At 34.9% G+C, this 18,583-nt stretch overlaps 2 protein-coding genes across 3 annotated transcripts in view; both read right to left on the minus strand.

The window, feature by feature from the left end:
- Nucleotides 1–7: 7 nt before the first annotated feature.
- LOC117122474 (polyamine oxidase 7-like) lies at nt 8–7,956 on the minus strand. 2 transcript variants are annotated; one of them, XM_033268060.1, is made up of 5 exons: nt 6,619–7,955; nt 5,824–5,997; nt 4,446–4,594; nt 3,141–3,466; nt 8–2,477 (listed from the first exon to the last, which is right to left on the minus strand). In XM_033268060.1, exons 1-5 carry the CDS (start codon nt 7,006–7,008, stop codon nt 1,966–1,968), a joined length of 1,551 nt encoding a protein of 516 aa, XP_033123951.1. In that variant the 5' UTR covers nt 7,009–7,955; the 3' UTR covers nt 8–1,965. The 2 variants fall into 2 exon arrangements, with proteins under 2 accessions (XP_033123951.1, XP_033123952.1); XM_033268061.1 differs by having other exon boundaries at nt 2,469–2,592; nt 6,619–7,956.
- Nucleotides 7,957–10,056: 2,100 nt separating this feature from the next.
- The window catches only part of LOC117122436 (autophagy-related protein 13-like), a 9,334-nt gene continuing 807 nt past the window's right edge, over nt 10,057–18,583 (minus strand). The window contains exons 2-11 of the mRNA XM_033268007.1: nt 18,441–18,521; nt 16,856–16,975; nt 14,830–15,061; nt 13,632–13,773; nt 13,015–13,119; nt 12,698–12,874; nt 12,347–12,521; nt 11,210–11,302; nt 10,429–10,545; nt 10,057–10,158 (exon numbers count right to left, since the gene is read on the minus strand). Coding sequence (XP_033123898.1) covers nt 10,057–10,158; nt 10,429–10,545; nt 11,210–11,302; nt 12,347–12,521; nt 12,698–12,874; nt 13,015–13,119; nt 13,632–13,773; nt 14,830–15,061; nt 16,856–16,975; nt 18,441–18,521 — 1,344 coding nt within the window. The remainder of the gene's footprint in view (nt 10,159–10,428; nt 10,546–11,209; nt 11,303–12,346; nt 12,522–12,697; nt 12,875–13,014; nt 13,120–13,631; nt 13,774–14,829; nt 15,062–16,855; nt 16,976–18,440; nt 18,522–18,583) is intronic.

The following is an 18,583-nucleotide window of genomic DNA, read 5'->3' on the forward strand; positions in this document are numbered from 1 at the left end:
AAAAAAAAAAAAAAAAAAAAAAAATCTGAAAGGATCAAAAATAATAACTTGCCTATCCAACTAACGCTATTATTCTAAATTTTAACCATTTCATTTTCTGCGTTTTTTTTTTATATCATTTCTATTCGAATATTTCGTATTATCCAATCTTTTATACGATTGCAATAAAGTTAACTATTTTCATATAAAAAGCTCAGTGAGCAATTTGATCCCTACAATTTGTCAATGCTGCAAAAAAATTAAACCCATAATTATTCTATTAACTATTGTGATGAAAATATTGTACAAATAATTTAGGCCCTATACATTATATTATTAGATCTTATATATGATTATAATATTTATTAGCTCAATATTTTGACATTGTTATCAACAATTTTTTGTTTGGAAAAGAAACAAGGAAATAAATGTGTGGTAACTCACAAAAGAGGAAAAAAGGTTAATTATGAATTTGAATTACCAATCCCTAATACAATTATGGTCTAAAAAACACAATTTGTGCTGTAAGCCATAAAAACTGTCTCCGTGAACCCAGGGATTTTTTCTGACCAAAGCTCTAATCAGCCCCTTGGTTCAGACCTCCTTCCCCACACCCCGTCGGAAATGTCGGAATTTTTGGAACCACCGCTGGAGACACTAATGTGTGGCCTAGATGATGATCAGCCACACTGTAAGACGGCATACCCTCTCACCAACATAGGAACTGAGATGGCACGTCCGCGCGGGGTGTTATAATATCAATGCAACACGTATCACATCTCTCATTATTACGGTTTAAGAGTCAAAAGATAATGAATCAGATAATAATTGTTCAGTATTCCTGAACAAAAAGGTGAATAACTAGACTCCAACAGCTGTGTTGATCTTCCTTCAGATAAGCCTTTGTGATCACACTTGTGCGTGATTCGATTTTAAGTAATTTTATATAGACCTAATGGATTTGGTCTATCAGTAGACATATGCGACTCCGACAACATTATGCATACAGAGTCGAATCCTTATCTGGAGTCATAGATCCAAGTGTTTTCTATTTCCTGAATCTATGAAATTTAAAAAGCATATACGTTATTTTCCGTCTCATCTTTATCAATAAAAAAAAAAACATGAAGAATATAAGCTCTAACATATTTCCTCCATGCTCTAAAATAGAAATCCCATAAAAACTGGTAATTAGGCCTATGTTATTTACACAGAATCTAAGGGAATTCACTGGCATTACAGGCATTTTCCGCGGGTGGAAAAGTTCATTTTGAGTAAAATTTTAAAACTAAGTTTGTAATTTTATGTGAACGATGATATTGATTATGATTAATGTCTAATAATAAATATGATGGAGCAAGTTTGCCTTGCATACACTGAAATATTATTCAATTATTAACCGTGGGTGTATAAACAGAAAATCTAAGAAAAACTTATCCAAGGAATCTTATATGAAAAAAAAAACTGCGAAGGTTATAGCCATAATAATAGTAATTAAATATTTTTTATTCTATTTGTTAAGCTTTAGAAATAAATGTGTGCACAATTTTAAGTAAACCTACACATTTATTTGATAACTTTATTAAGAAATAGGCCTATGTAAATATCCAAATATTTACTTTTAATAATATAGAAAACAATAATATTGTACAATCTATATAATGTATTGTTTAATAATAGATTAATGGATAGGCATTATGGAAAAAAATAATTAATAATCTAACGTTTAATAGGGGTTGTTTAATATACCGTATAGTATAGTGTGTTATTGTTTTCATTCCCCTCTACAGACGCCATCATTAGGGCTTTCTAACAAATCGTCTGCTACAAAGGTAACTATTAGAATTGTACGTATGTACGATACGTAGGCCTACGCACAATGTTTTGTTATCGTCGTACCGCAATCTAATGTATTCTGAAGACTTAAGACATGAGCAATGCCGCCATTTCGAGAACCCACAATCGAATTTCCGTATACTTGAGATTTTAATCGGTAGACGAGATAATTTTAATACAAAATATCATTAGTATGCCAATACTCGTTACAAAAACTTTTGCCACGTTTGCAACAACTGCGTTACTGCTGCAATAGCATGATTGATCTGCTTGCCATTGTGGGCAGTCATTCCCCGCTTGGCATTCAACCACCTTCTTTGCTTCTCTTTCGCCACTTTTAAGTGCTCCTATAACAAAACCACTTAGGTCGGTCGTATGTTCACCACCAAAGAAAAGTCTATCAACGCGTGACTGCATCTTGATGGAACACTCCTCTTCCAACGTTGGTGTCCAAGCAGAATACGCTCCCATCGTCAACGGGTTCCGCGTCCATCCTGAAATGAAAATATCCGTCGCGTTTGGAACGTTCTCATAGCCGAAAATACCACGTAGAACAGCCTCGATTTCAGCTTTCGTCACTTCGTCTGATTGAGCTTCAATCCTTCTAGACTCGTCACCTGTTGCCTCAACAAGTAATGCGTTTGTTCCAACTGGATACAGGCCTATGAATCCCCAAAAATAAAGTTTCACAATTAGCATACAATGCATAATCGAATTACATAATTTTGTCGGCAAGCATAAACTTGTAGGCGGAATTCCCTCTTCCCGAGGAGCCTCCTGAAAAGTGTAAATGAAAAGTTTACCGTCAAATTTGAACATAAAAGTAGACGACGGCTTGTTGTGGGATGATTTTTTTTATAAACTCTACATGGGACGGTGTATGTTGACTCGCCGAGTTGCGCTCTCCATCGATCGCGACTACGACCGTCAACCGAACAACACATGTTAGTGCACGGTTTACGAATCTGTTCAGATTAAGCGGACCTTGTATTAAAACAAGGTCGTGGACGACACGATTCTATGAAGAACGCAACTCCACGATGCGCGCGCAACGGATCGCTTTTAATGACGATCCGTTCAGACTGCCACAGACAATCAGTAGACGGCGTTACGTCGTTTAGCGCTCACATGGAGTGGAGTTGCATTCGGCGAAGGTCCTACGACCGTCGTACGATTACGACGCAGTGAGTGCCCAGCTACTAGACTGATTATTCACGCGGTTTCTTGAGAAACAACAAAGAACCACATTTTCACAATCTTTGATACAATAATTGGAATGGTAAAAAAAATGACAGTCATTATAATTTAGAAATCAGTGTACCAACCTTCTGCTTCTAAGTTCATGTAAAACGGATATTTCCCACGTTGATCACTAGTTCTCATGATAATCTCTCGTTCACCCCAAAAATTCACAGGAAATTGTACATAAATCTTGCTATAGGATGCCATTTCGAGGCGGTTAAGCGTTCGGAGTTTCCAACCCGGTAACTGGGGCTTGAAGGTGACCAACTGGTTTTGTAGGACACCTAAACTGAATGTGACTATGGCACGGTTTGCCTGATACTGTGTCCCGTCATCGCAAGTTACAAGAACATAATCGCCTGATGATTGATCAATAGTTGTTATTCGTTTGTTAAGAAGAATCTTGTTGCTGCGAGTGAAAAAAAAAATTCGGTTAATCAATCAATCATTCAAGCAATTTATATAGCGCCACAATACACAAAACAAATGTTCAAAGGCGCTCGAACAGCAAAGTCTTACATTTCCTCCTAAATTGTAACTCTTTGAGACATTCTAATATCATGTGGAAGAGAATTCCAGAAACGACAGATGCAACAAATGGACCTTTCCGCTAAGCCCCGCCCCTTGGATATTGTTGCTAAGGTCCCACAAGGCGACAGTGTTAAAACATAGCGAGCACGTGCGTTTGTGGGACAACACGTGTGTTTGTGAGACGCGCGCGTATTCCTAGCGCTGTTCTGATTAGTCAGTTGTTAAGTTTGATTGACACTCCGGAAAGGTCTATTAAAGCAAGGCCCGGAGGAAAAATGTTTTAAAATGTTGTACAACGGATTTTTCTAGGACACAAAAAGCATATTTGACGAAAACTCGGGAACGGTTATTGAGATACAGATTTTTGAATATTTAAAAACTGGGGAAAAGGGGCGTAACTAAATATGCTTTTTGTGTCTTGGACAAATCAGTTGTACAACAAATCATGTTTTCCCTCCAGAACCTGACTATAACATGTTCGCATTCTCCAAACGTTGCAACAGTGAGAATTTATAGAATGAATAGGCCAACATTGAAAATCTGAATTATTTTTACTGGAACATTTTTTAATCATTTAATATTCAACCTCACATCAATCCCGGAGAGCAAACGTTTACAAAAATATCAATAATATTAATATTATTATAAAATAATCATTAATGGTTGTAGGTTAGGTCTTAATTTTAAATTTCTCAATTTTTATTATTGAATCTTTTTGTAAACTCCAGGATCAAGTATTCAAACAAAGATATTATGTACAAATAAATCAACAAGGTAAATGGTCAAGACAAAAGTTGTATGGAGGAAAATTTTTAAAACCATTTTTCATTGGATATAAATATTATTTTTAAAATTACCGTTGATATTCATCGGATAAAAACTGCATGGTGGCGTTAAAGATGTACTTAAATCCACGTGGATCTTTAACTAGTAGGAGTTTTTCCTCGTCTCCAACCCGTTTAATGAATTCACCAATTTCAGTTGAATGGTATTTTAAAGATGAAACCTAGATGAAAATAATAGGATTACTGTTTTATTCACGCAAATTGTACACCGGGAGACAATATACCGGCAGGCGTAATACTTTTCTATCCTATAATTCTCTGTTATGCACTTCAAAAATATCAAATTTCCAGACCTCAGACATTCAACAGTGGCGGATTTAAGGGGGCCCAGTCGACTCGACTCCCCACCCCCACCCTAAATTTTTCAAAACTTAAAAAAAAAATATCGGAGAAAAAAAAAAATTATATTCAAACTTAATTGTGAGAGTGCCATTTCCAGTCACCTATTGTCTCATGCCCAACCAGGTGTGGCTGATGTGGTATTGACCTCGATTCTGTGAGTCTTTCCTTGGGCCCTCTCTTTCCGAATTCCTGAATCCGCCACTGCAAAACCCGAGTCTCTTTAGTTGATATTCAGTTACTATGATAACTATAATGCATCCAGGGGTAGGCTAGGTATGTCAGTCCACAACGTTTTAATTTCCCGGTAAACCATAACCTAACCTTATACCTGTATATCCTGGAGTAGGGACGTCACTTAACGTCCAAATGACCAGCATACCTATAACCTAAACGAACTAGGCATTCTGGAGTCCGGACGTTACTCAACAAAGCTGACCCTCAATTAATTTTTTTCTGACAGAACATTGCATCACGATAGAGACGTACAGTAGGTGACCCGCATGTCGTACCATGATATTCGCATTCTGAGGACCTCTCTGACAGCATTTTTGTTGAAAAAAATAATTGATAGGTCTATGTAAGAGGACGCATGCGAAAATCAAGTGAGATAGTGTTGAATGAAAGAAACGAATTGTGAGCCCACGAAAGAGAAGAAAATATCAATCACGGTAATTTTGAGGATCATTAATATTGTAGAGCTGCAGGGGTTGGGGGTGGGGGAGGATGGATGAAGTGGTTGAAGATAACTCTGCTGCTCGTAGTACAACTTCTGATTGAAGCATTCGTTGGATTTGAGTGCAGTTAGATGGGTTAGGCCTACTAAGTATCGGGTCACTATTAAGCTATTATGTACTGTATACATTAATCATTGGAAAATATCAAAAGCCTGAACGCACAACTATAGCCTAGTTGCTTTCTTTTATTTTTATTTCAACAATGTTTAAAGAGGGATATATAGCAGGCAATCGAATTAATGTCCTAATGCAACGCAATATACATAATAAAAGCATCTAAACAAAGGAAGAAACTCGATCACGAAATACACTACCTCAGGTATATCTGCTATTTCATAGTCAATGTACGACCATTCGATTGCGTGTTCAAGTGGTGTTTTTGGCAACCAACCGACAGTCCTCAGCGCCGATCGAATCGACATATCTGTGTCACCAATTTCCCAAAGTTCTTCAGCGATAGCAAATGCTTTTCGAAGCTTCTCGTCCATCTGTAGAATTACTGTGCATTATTATTATACATTACATAGTCAACACATGCTCCTGGGCTACAAATTGCCATTGTTCCTTATGTAGCAATAATTTCGTTTGAAGTTGAACAATTAACTACTAGATTTATACATTGATTTTCGTGGATTAGGACGTGTCGTTTAAGAGGTGGCTGCAAATGTTGAAAAGTCCTCCCATCTGGACCAACAGACATTGGACCAAATGCAAATGCCAGAAATTGTCTTTCAGAAGAGAATTCTATATTATTACTGTATGAATACTAAATATACAACGAAAGCAATTCATATACAAACATATTGTTCAAATTCATTAGCTCGCGACACAGATAGACATATAGCCTACCAGCTGAGCTTGCCCAAGTCGAATCCAAAATGTCATGGAAAAATTGCTCAACTTAGATAAGATTCGACTTACAGATCGTTAATTAATGGAAAACAACAATTTGGGATGCCAAGTAAGATCGACTTGTTATCCGAGTTAAGCAAAGTCGACTTTAGGTTTATATTTTTCTTCTTCAGTCTAAATATTTGTTTATTCTTTGATATATAAAAACTTGAAAATAAAAAAAAAAAAACATGAGAAGATAATTAATAGGCACTTACCACATCAAACATTTCAATCGCTTCATCAGTTATATTGTGACCAGTACTGTTGTAAGCAACGTAGGAAAACCAGTTGGTAAGGTGAGTTTCCATTCCCAGGTCCCTCACTAAATCCTCTAGTTCCCCACCACCGGGCTGGGCCCAGTTGGCACCTTGCTCTACACGAACACCAGCAAATTCCACATCATGCACACGGCCCCCTATGTAGTCTGCACCCTCAAGAATCAAAAAATCATCAACACCATTATCAATTAGAGTTTGCGCTGCCTGCAAGCCGGCCGCTCCTGCCCCAAGAATTAACACCGACACTGAATTCTCAACAGACTCACTCCATGATCCAACAAAACAAGATAATATGCTTAATAATAATACAACTGGATACATATTCATATAAAATAAACGTGAAGTCTACTTATGAAGACACACGTAGATATCCGAGAGAGTACGATCACGTCTGATCTGCTCAATTGAGTACAGCAAGTTGACTATTTGTACAAATATGACAATGAATGATTAGTATTAGACGTGATAACATAAACTTCCTTATGGAACTTATGGACCCGCTACTCTGTTGAAATTCGTGTTAGCGACACGCCCACTATAAAACAAATATTGCGGTGCAAATATCACGTGACTGATAACGTCATAAGACTTTTTCCGTATTTGATTAATTTCTTGCCTAAAGTTAAAATTACTTTTGGCTGACTTGAATTGGGCTAATATCAAATCAAATCAAATTCAGTAACATTTATTTCGTAATGGTCATAAGAAAGAAAAACATACATATGAATAATAATAGGTATAAACACAATTCATCTGACTGACGACCGGGCGATAAAAAAAAACCAAGTGCAGTAGGCCAAGATCTGAACAGTTTTCATAAAGTATGTCACTATGTCACCGATATGCAAACAATTAGGTGAAAAAAGGCTTCAAGTAACAATAAACGTGTATTTGCATAATTCAACTGCTTTAGAAATATATTTTCAACAGCTTTTTGTAGGACACCGTGCCCTAGCAGCAAGAAAATATATACTAAAGAATGGAATCGAGTCTTTTCACATCTTGTTCTGGAGAAAGGTAAACATGAATAAATCGAAAAAGCTCTTCTATTCTGCAGTAAACACAGTGATCTGAATCTGTATACATTAAGTTAATAAATAGTAATTATAATTATAACTGAGCAGTGCTTCACGTGAAGGCGAGGAAATGAGTTTGACTGATTAAAAGGCATGGGAATCTTAAGTTGTGACAGATATGTTACTGTAGGGGAATGGCAGGGGTGGCGCCAGCGGGGGCCGGGGGCCAGGCCTCCCCCGTCGGGGAGAGCTGCCCCACCACCCCGTCTGGGAGAAAAATCACAATTCGTCGGGGAGAAAAAAATATTATATGTATTTTTTACATATTAGTAGATTCTTAAATCCATTAAATAAGCCTTTGAAACCCATAAATTGTCGAAATTTTCGGGGGCTCCGCCCCCAGGACCACTTTCGGAAAGTTTTAATCGAAGCTCCACCACGCCCACTTTGCTTTCGGGGAAATCTAACACCTCGTCGGGGGCACCGACCCCCCTCGGGGACCTCGGCACCCCCGTCGAGCAAATCCTGTCGCCACCCCTGGGGAAGGGTTTTCTAAACATTTGATGACGTATTCGTATTCGTTATCGTAAACTTGCAAAAACTCCCCATTGTCTTGTGTTAACTTTTAGTAATACCCAAGGAGTGCAGCTTATAGCGGAAAGGTTCATTGCCTCAAAACGAAATAAACAACAAATCAAATCTATGATGATGATGTTTATTATGATATTCATTGTAAGAGAAGCATAAGAGAAGCATAATAGAAGGAAATCTTCGGCTTTAAATATATCTAGTTTCGTTAATAATTTGAGATATTCATAAAATAATATACCATGTTTATTCGAATAAACCCCCGGTGCGTTTATTGTTAAGAAGGGTCTTTGAAGGGGATGTTTGTTCTGGGGAGGCGTTTATTTTTTTGGTGTAAAATGTGTATGTATATACTCAAATAAACGCTCCTTAATATCTCTGTAAATGTGGAACTACAACACAATACAGCCAAAATGTGTTATTTCCTGATCCTGAAGACTTAATAATCCCAACCAAGGTTAAAGAAATGTAATTCTATTTTCTATTATATTAATAGAATGTGTTGAGAATAATGTTGCTTCCATTAGTTCTTTTTACTGTTGCTTCCATTAGTTCTTTTTTACAGCAATTTGGGGGGGGGGGGTCGGGGCGCTTATTCGAGGAAACGCATCAGTGCTGCGTCTATTCCAAATAAGGCTCCGGAGGGGCGTTTATTCAATCAGGGAATTTATTTAAAGCAGGGTGTTTATTCAAATAAATACAGTACTCACTTCTTAAAATATGTATTAAAAAGTGAGAAAATACCCAATTAGTATTGTAAATAACACCCAAAATATTATTGACAATAAATAACATATTCCTAAGTTAGTAACATTCCAAAATAATTATTGATAATAATTTATCCTGCATTGTTTCTGTTATCAATTCTGCAAATGTAAACATGTGGAGGTTACTATGCTGTGATGCACTGTATAACCTTCTATGCATGGTAAGATTATAACACATCACATGACTATCACATGCATGTGATAATGTCTGCTTACACTTATTATTTATTCAGGCAACACACTGAATACAATAAAATAATGATAATAAATAAATGAATGATGAGTTAAAGAATGTAAAAAAAAGAACACAAAATGTACTAGATGGATTGCAATTGCCATAAAATATTTTGCACTGTTTTTTTTTTTTTTTAAATCTAAATTCCACATACAGTACTATATTTCTGCAATTAAAAGCCAACCCCTTGAGACATGGGATTGTGTCAAGCTTTGGAGTTGCTCATACATGGGGATCAGTAAATGGAAAAAACAAAAAGCCAGCAGACCTACCTAGTCTTAGATAGGTTTAACCTACGCCGCACAAATAGTTCAGCCTAGTGGACCCAGCACTTGCAAAGAAGGACTAGTTTGCTTTAGCACTAGGCTTAGCTAGCATTTTGATGCTAAATTCCAATGTAATATATTTCATATTTGACATATTATACTTGTTATTGTTAGCACACACAGCTGGGTATGTAGAACTTTTGTTCAAACCTTTAAAGTTAGGGATCAGCATGTACCATGGAGGAGTGGTTATATACTTATTATATTATTGATTCTTTTGCAAGGTACATACTCAAAAGTTAGGCAGCACACTTATTATTACCTAGGTGGGCTTAAACTCAAGAACTTATGGTATATAATATTTATAACTTTGTTATACCTAAGCTGAGCAATATGCAGCAACGGGTAAATTAAGTTTCATAACCTGCCAGTCTGGCACAATAACATTCATCAAAAATATTCACTAAAAATCTGTGGAGATACAAATTTGTTGATCTAAGCCACTAAAGATCATTTTCCTCTTTTGTTCGTAACAGCGTTTCTACAAATTCATCTATGTCACTTGCATTTGCTTCATATTTTGCTAATTGATCTGGAACTTCCCCCTGCAAAGAAAATAAATTTTAACAAACAGCAAAAATATACACCTTTTAAAGCTTTTATACTTTAGTGATATCTGATAGATATTTGACGAATATGCTAAATATTTCATGAATATGTAACCAATATTTATTGTGAATATGCACTAGATATTAGGATTATCAAACAGGCATTTGATGATGCAATATAACTGATAAACAACTCATTTTCAACATGTAATATAACTCATATAAAAAACTCATTTTCAACATGTAAACAAATTAAAATTAGCTTACCAGTGTTTGAGATAGGCTTGGGGAATTGTGGAACATTTCTAAATTGGGAGCATATTGCAAATCTCGATAAAAACTACTAAAATCATTGCAAGGATCGGACTGAGCAAAAGCAAGTTTCTGGGGATAAAATACAGAACAATGGTTTAGTTGTGAATAGTGGTATCATTACTATTATTACAACAGATTATTTATTTTACTATTCCAGGTAAATGACAACCAGTGACGGACCCAAAATAAAGGGGGCCCAGTGAGGGACAGGTTGGTTTCTACCACCTCAGCACCACCATGGTTGGGGCTGAGGTAAGAACATTTATTATCCTTTAGATATCCACAAATGGCACTCTCCGACTTTAATTATAGTTTCTTCTTATTACCGATGCAGACAATTTTATTTTGATGTACTTGGTGAAATTAATCCTTAGCTGACATTACAGATACCGTATCTATTTGAATAAACGCCCTGGGACGTTCTTTGTTCAGAGACGGGTTTTGAGGGGGAATTTATTCGAGGGAGGGGTTAATAATGTGTTGAGAATGATGTTGATTTGTTTACAGTTATTTAGAGAGCCGTTTATTCAAGGGAGGAGTTTATTCAAAGTGGGGTGTTTATTCGAATAAATACAGTAACTGTTAATAAAGTAAAAAAAAACAAACATTGTGAATTTTTTCTTTACCCAGGAGCATAAGTGGATATTTGTATGGTTTGATTTGCACGCATATGCACTGATTTATTTCATGTAGTAAGTATAGAATAGTCCCCCAAAACAATGTTTACACATACCAAATCTACCATCACAAAATCTTCAACGTCGGAATGTTGACTTTCTGAAGACTTTTGAAGAGTAGATGTTGATGAAGGACCGTCAACCATATCCTGGTAAATTTTTTGAAAAACATATTTCAAAAAATTACACATCAATATAAGCAATGTGTTCATATTAACATCTGAAAGACTCAAAAAGTATCGTGACAAGTTTCCATAGTCTTTGTGGTTTATTGCCTTCCATACAGCACCATTTATACATGACACATTATTAAAATAATACAATTACATATTTAGTGAAAGTGCAAAAAATATTAAGGAGCTTTTGATTTGCGACTATGTAGAACGTAATGACGTCATGTTAATTTAACTGCGCCATGTTTAATGTTGTGTTATTTTCTCTCCCAAAATCTGGGATGGTTGTCAGCCGAATCTATGCTCAGGCCAGAACGAGGACTGTACAGTATTAAAAACACTAGTGCATCAGTCTTTTGCATTTGTGGCATATCTGTGTACGCTGCGTTAAAAAATAGAAAGTAGAACGCATGCTACGACAGTCATGGATGAGTGAACTTGTTCTACGTTCTCAATCGAACGCTCCCTGATAAGATACATGTGCTCAACCTTGCGGTCAGGGTTCAAATATCATGGAGTTTTATTTTGATTGTCTATTGGGAAAGCACTTTAAAAATGCTGTTCTCTCTCCAAACAGGAAATGGGTATCAGTTACGATGTCAATGCTTCCTGGCTACATTTTGCTCTTGTAGTACCTGGATCCCCAGGTAAGCTGTCAGCAACTGTGTAGTTTGCAGCGACACAATTTACTAGAGCATCGAAAATTTAAACTCTTTTATCCAACCATTTTAACCATCTGAATTTCTTCTTTCTTATCAAAAAATTGTTTATTTTAATGCTTAGCTGCAAGTTGGTTTACAATTTTTAGACATATGTAGTTTTTAGTTTTCATATCATTTTTTTAGTTCATGATCTTCAGCCTATACAATTTCCTAAAATCTTAAAGGCAATTTCATAAAAATGAATTTCTGTTACGTCTAATAAAAAGTGGAAAATAAACAATATATTGATTGTTTCATTGTTTTGTTTAATTGGTTGTTGACTGATTGACTGACTGATTGATTGATAGCTCTATCTTACCTTCTGTGTATTGACAACAACACTTTTATGTTTGGGTGATCCTGTGGGACAGGTATCGGATAACAAGGATACAAATGGTATATCCACTTGGTTATCACTAAGTTGAGGAGATTGGTTCATGCTTGCGAATGCTCCAAGCTTGTGATCTCCACTCAAGCTACTAAAACTATGATTTCTATAAAGAAAATAAATATAGCAATAAAATATATATTTATTTAAGTATTAATAATCAATTAACAAATTTTCTATTACAACATTATTATAAGCATGCACCCTCTGTAATCTGCAAATTTGTATACATGCAACAAAAAATTGTTATGGCTGATAGTAATACTTGTAATCTATACTCACCTTTGACCTTCAAACGCATTCTCATGGGTTTCTGATTGGCCAGCTATTGCAAATTGATGAGTTACAGGCGTTTGAGATATGTCATACCTGTCGTACATAGCTTTGTCCGGAGGTGAGGTAGAAAAGACTGTAATGTAATCTGAATAGGAATCTGTATGCATGGTTCCTTCTCCAGACCTACTAACCAATCAAAGAATTTCAATGATGTAGTAATTTAATTTATAACAGTAATTGCAATATCAACAATAACAACACTCCCTCCCCCTTTTGTACACAAAGGTAAATACAGAAAATTATACAATAATATAAGTGGTTACCTGTTTTTATTGGATGTGCAAGGTTGACATTCTGTTGTACTTTTTGGACTTCCATAGTGATCATCTGATACTTTCATGGGATTAGAATTACTCCGTTGTAACGATCTATTAAATTAGTTAAAATATTAAAACAATTAAATAGACAGGCTCTGATGCTTATACACATTGGGATAATAACATCTCTCAGATGAGACATCATGCAGCCTTGTATTCAACCAAAACATACTTTCAACTTAAAAACCAAGAACAAATTTACAACAAAATTTTAAAATATGGAAGAAACTTGAATTAATTCAACTATTCATAGCCCCGATATAGCCCCCAACTCTGGCCCACCAAAGATTTTAATTTTCTGGGTATTGTACTCATCGTCGGGTAATTTCTGATGCTGGAATTGTTTTTTAACTACTCGGAATAATTCTAGTGGTAGGATAGGAGAACCTGGGTTGCAAGTTTTTTTTGTTATTCCCACCCTTCCCCATGTTAGTGCATTTCCTTCGTTTTTACAAAACAAGGCCTACCATACAGGTAGTTGATGTTGAAAAACCAAGGCTAATACAGTAATAGGCCTATTATTAAGACTTCTAGGCCTATAAAAGATAATGGGTAGGGCTGACATCAAGATTGGAAGTACACATGTCAGCCCGCTGCTGACTGGAACAGTCCACCAGCTTAAAAAGTTTGAATACCCAGGATTTATAGGGCATTCAAGTTTATATCTGGGAACATGCATCATATTGCAGAACTTCAGCCCACTGGCTGAATCACAAGAAGAGCAGTGAACAGAATTAAACCAGGTAGCAAAGGTCAACAACAGATCTACATTATTCAGTGCACATACAGTTGCTACCACCAGTTTATTGAAATGAGCTAAGCTACACTCTTTTAAGGGCTTTTTTTATGAGTATATCATGAATCATAATCATTCTAGTACAAAGTGATTGTTTACCTTTGTGTTATTGTTAGATTTGTCCTGTAACTAGCAGACAGCACCAATGAACCAACAGGCGTTAAGACTGAACCTACTTGAATACTTTTATAAACAAAATAGCACACACACACACAAACACACACACACATATATATATACATATATGTAAATATATATGTATATATATAAATATATATATATATACATATGAAAAACGATTGAACGAGTTGCAAATATCATCAGCAGAGTGCTCAATGTTAATTAAACCAGAGCGAATTAAAACAAAAATAAGAGGTTCAACAGTAGGCTTGATTAGGCATTTTATATACTATTTTGTTTCATGCTAACAATAGAATAGTAAAGGTAAACTATATATCGTGGATTGCACGATGGTGTGGATTGCACTATGGGATGTTTAAGATACAAAATTTTTAGGAAGAATTTGTTGGCGTGTCTGCAAGCTGTGATGAGTTCATTTTGCCTATTTAAGATGGACATGGGGGACTTGCAAAAGATGAAAAATTTTTCCCATAGGCACAAATTGCATCTTTTAGATGCTGGGTTGTATGCTTGTTTGAGGGTTTTCCATTTAAGTATATAGTCCATATTATTGTCCTTTAATTCCCAAATATAGTTACTCAGTTCAGTGTTAAATTTCTTTTTGGGTTTCTGAATGATGCTGTGTGCTTGTTATGCCTGGTCTTGAACGCGTTTTCTGTGAGTCCTACGTACGTTTGGTCTGGTTTGTTGTCAGCTGAGACTGTGGCTTGATAGACTACGCATTTGTTTAGGCAATTGCCTAAACAAATGCGTAGTCTATCAAGCCACAGTCTCAATGAATACACTAAAGAATAATTAACTTATTTTTAAAAATATTTTTTTACCTTCACCAAGTAAAGATGTGTTATTTTCTCCAAAATATATTCTATAGAATATCTTGTAATCTTCTGGACTCTGATGACGAGACACCCGATATGCAGGGGTTGTACGTGTAAGGCATATCAACGACTTCAACAGCAGCGACATTCTATTGTAAACCTTGTAGTGGATTCGAACTCCAGGGTCACTCTTTTCTGTCATTACTATCTTCCATGTTTCAAGGATCATTGAATCTCCCTAAGGATGAGTTAAAGAAAAGGAACTACATGAGTTGATCAAGTGCAAGCTAAACTACTTTAATAAAAGTAATAGCTCTAATCTGACTTAAGCGCACACATATCCACAGATAAGATCACCAATCATCCTTGACACTTTACCAGATGTTTGCCCCTCTTCGTCTAGAAGTATAAAGGTGTATCTGGTGGGATTTGGGATGAAATAAGGTACCAATTTAAAGCACTACTGACAACTGGTTGTGGATCCACAAATTGGCGAACATGTACAATGTCCAACTGGGAATATTTCCTAGGACATTTTTATATCGATCATCCAAAAGCTGGAATGAACTACCCCACAAATTAAAAATTAATTTCAAAGAATAATAATAATAATAATAATAATAATAATAATAATAATAATAATATACTTTATTTAAACACGGAGACACTTGAATCATCCATGGGTGTTTTTCTTCAAGGCCATGCAAGGCCATACATGATTAGAAAAGAAAAAATTATTGAAAACAAAATGAATTAAAGAAAACACCAAAAACATAATATGTTAACTACCAGTGAAACTCTGCTTGAAAATACATGGATTGGAAGAACATTCAAGTTCATTGGATAGGTCATTCCAAAGCATAGCACCATGATACAAGAGGCTATTTTTCTTTCCAAAATCATTTAAAATCAACTTTTTTTTCTTTCCAAAATCATTTAAAATCAACTTTTTCATTCCAAAATCATTTAAAATAATGCTTTAATATTGTATTTCATTATATTTATTAATTTTAATTTATTCATTGTTTATTACACTGTATATACTTTGTACACTGTACCACTTTGAAAATCAGTACTATAGTACTCAAAGTGCCTATAATATAAGGAAGATTAAATAAATAAATCATACACAGACCAAAGTTTTTCAACATGGAAACTTAACATCAATCTAGATACCCAGCTTTCTAGGGGGAGTTTGAATGTATACTGACATAATTTTAAACTGCACTGCAAGTCTCATTTAACGTATTTGTCACAAATTGAAGGATTGTTTGTCATACGTATCCCAGTGAGAGAACGATACAAATTACCTTTCATGCATCAGGTAAAAAATTATTGTCTTTGGGGAAGAAGAAACAAGTATGAAATCTCGCATAATTACAATGGATATCTAATTACAGTGTTCAATGACATTCATATTACCTGTTATTAGCCTAATTGATTAAAAAAATTGATAGGAAATTCCAGCAGTGTGAACAGATTGTCATTTGTTATGTGCACGCTGTGTTCTCCATAGAATTGTATCGTTCCACGACTGTCGTTCACGGTGAGTGCACAGCTTTAGAAGAATGTGAAACCATTCACATCCATCCTACCAGGTACCTATTTATACCCTTAGGTTAAGAGGGCAAATGTAGAAAGAGGATTGAAAATACACCTACCCTTCATGTAAGATGGATAAATTAAATTTTGCTGGTCAAACGCTATATCTATCATGAAATTTATATCTATTTGTTAAGTTTATAATACAGTACTTGCTCTGTCTAGATTACCTTGGTAATAATAATAATAATAATAATAATAATAATAATAATAATAATAATAATAATAATAATAATAATAATAATTTGAATATTTACTAAGCACTCTTACACAGATGGTCTCACAGGGTGAAAAAGGTGATTTTTGAGAGTTTTGAACTGTTCAAAGTTAGAGTGGGACAAACTTCACGAGATAGTTTGTTCCATAGGGATGGTGCAGAGGCACAGAAAGCCCTTTGAAAAGTGGAATTGGTAGAAAGCAAAACATTTACCTCGGCTGTCTTGAGTGATATTTCTATGCATAATGGCTTGTCAATCTCTGGAAGATGTTTATTTAACTGTTTTCTTGCTTCGACTTGTACTCCTGCTTTATCAACTACTGACAAGTTGAACTGAATAAAGGACAATGAAAGGATTTTATTTAAGTGACTTGGCTGCTAAAAGTATAAAAAAACATTACTAATGTTAACCAGAGCTTTCCTTGACCCCATTGGAAATGAGTTCAAACACATCTTGATCCAAGATAGTTTCTTTTTGTTTTTTGTTTCTTTGGTGAAATTTATACATCTTGATTTTTATTCAGTTGTTTTTAAATGTTGGTATTAATTATTTACCTTCTGATGTGTCTTTTAATGTTATACAGTATATCAATGATATACATTTTTACAAAGTGTTACCTGTATACTGTAGTTTGTATTGTTTTAATGATCTGTAAATCTCTCCCAATTTTAAATTGCTATGAGAAATAAATTTATCTTGAATTTTGAATCTTGAAGTTGTGTCTTTTCTTATGGGTAATCTTGGTTTCTATGTTTTAATGTTCAATGTGTTTTGTAATTTTATCTGTATTGTAATGATGTATCTTGGAAACCAATTAAAATCAAATCAAACTTGCATTAATATACATGGGATGGAGCAACCCTTTTAAGAAAGGAAGGGGGCATGAATGTTCGAGTGTAGAGAGAGTCATGTGGTGGTTGTGTAAGGGGGCTTCTTTTGTTAACTTGAGGCTGTATTTGGCTAACCTTTATTATTTAGTATCGTAATTTTCTAATAAGCTTTACAAAAATTTTTTTTTTACTAAAAATGAAGTGGGCGTACGCCATTCACGCCCCCTCTAAATCTGTCACTGACATGTTTATAACATATTTAAAGTGACAAAGCATAGAAAATGAGATGAAATATTACAAAGAGTAAAGTCAAATGTTAAAAGGCAAGCATCTAAAATGCAGCTCTGTAGATAAACTATTGTACACAACATAAAGTACTAATGTCAAGATTCAAGATTTTTATTGTTTCGAAAGCCATCGAGGGCTATCATCCACTCATTAACAAATAGCAATACAAAATCAATACAACAAATACCTTACATTACTAGTTACGAATGCCTAATTTAATTTTAATCTCAACTGCACTTTATATCAACGCTTTATTACTGAGTATCACAATGGTCAGTATAACTATTAGTAGCTCCTACAGCTAAGGCTGTTTACATAACTTCTTAACTGACATTACCTTTTTAAATTTATTCTACAATATTGTATCTTCAGCGAAAATGGAAATAGAAATAAAATAAGTTTCATGTTTTTATACAGGTTTTAATCATAAATGAATAGGTTCTGATATTAATCATAACTTAATAGGTTCTAATACATTATTTGAAAAAGCTTTTTTTGCTTTATTTGAAAAAGCATTATTTGAAAAAATTGTGGCTAGCTCAGAAAGCACTCCGTGGTATCACCTGCTAGGTAAGTAGATGCTTAGTAACGAAGCAGTGTTACATGGTACTAAGACGTAGTGACACAGTACTCTATGATAAGACCTAAATACTTTAATTAACATCATATTAACACTTACCCAGTCAGATCTAGATGGTGTACTCCCTGACCTTGTGTTGACCTTTTCACCTAGCCTTGCCTGAACAATCACTTGTATACACTGAAATGATTCAACAAAGTAGTTCAGTAGTTGTATTAGTCAGTATATATATATATATATAT

Source organism: Anneissia japonica, unplaced genomic scaffold (genome assembly GCF_011630105.1).
Source record: "Anneissia japonica isolate Jap-2015-1 unplaced genomic scaffold, ASM1163010v1 scaffold275_len1219475_cov178, whole genome shotgun sequence".
NCBI classification, from domain to species: Eukaryota; Metazoa; Echinodermata; class Crinoidea; order Comatulida; family Comatulidae; genus Anneissia; species Anneissia japonica.

Excerpts from the sequence above, each read along its gene's own strand:
- LOC117122474 (XM_033268060.1), bottom strand. The coding sequence starts at position 7,008 with ATGAATATGTATCCAGTTGTATTATTATTAAGCATATTATCTTGTTTT. Across the intron at positions 5,998-6,618 it reads CGATTGAAATGTTTGATGTG|ATGGACGAGAAGCTTCGAAA; the intron begins GTAAGTGCCTAT and ends GTAATTCTACAG. Across the intron at positions 4,595-5,823 it reads AAATAGCAGATATACCTGAG|GTTTCATCTTTAAAATACCA; the intron begins GTAGTGTATTTC and ends ATTTTCATCTAG.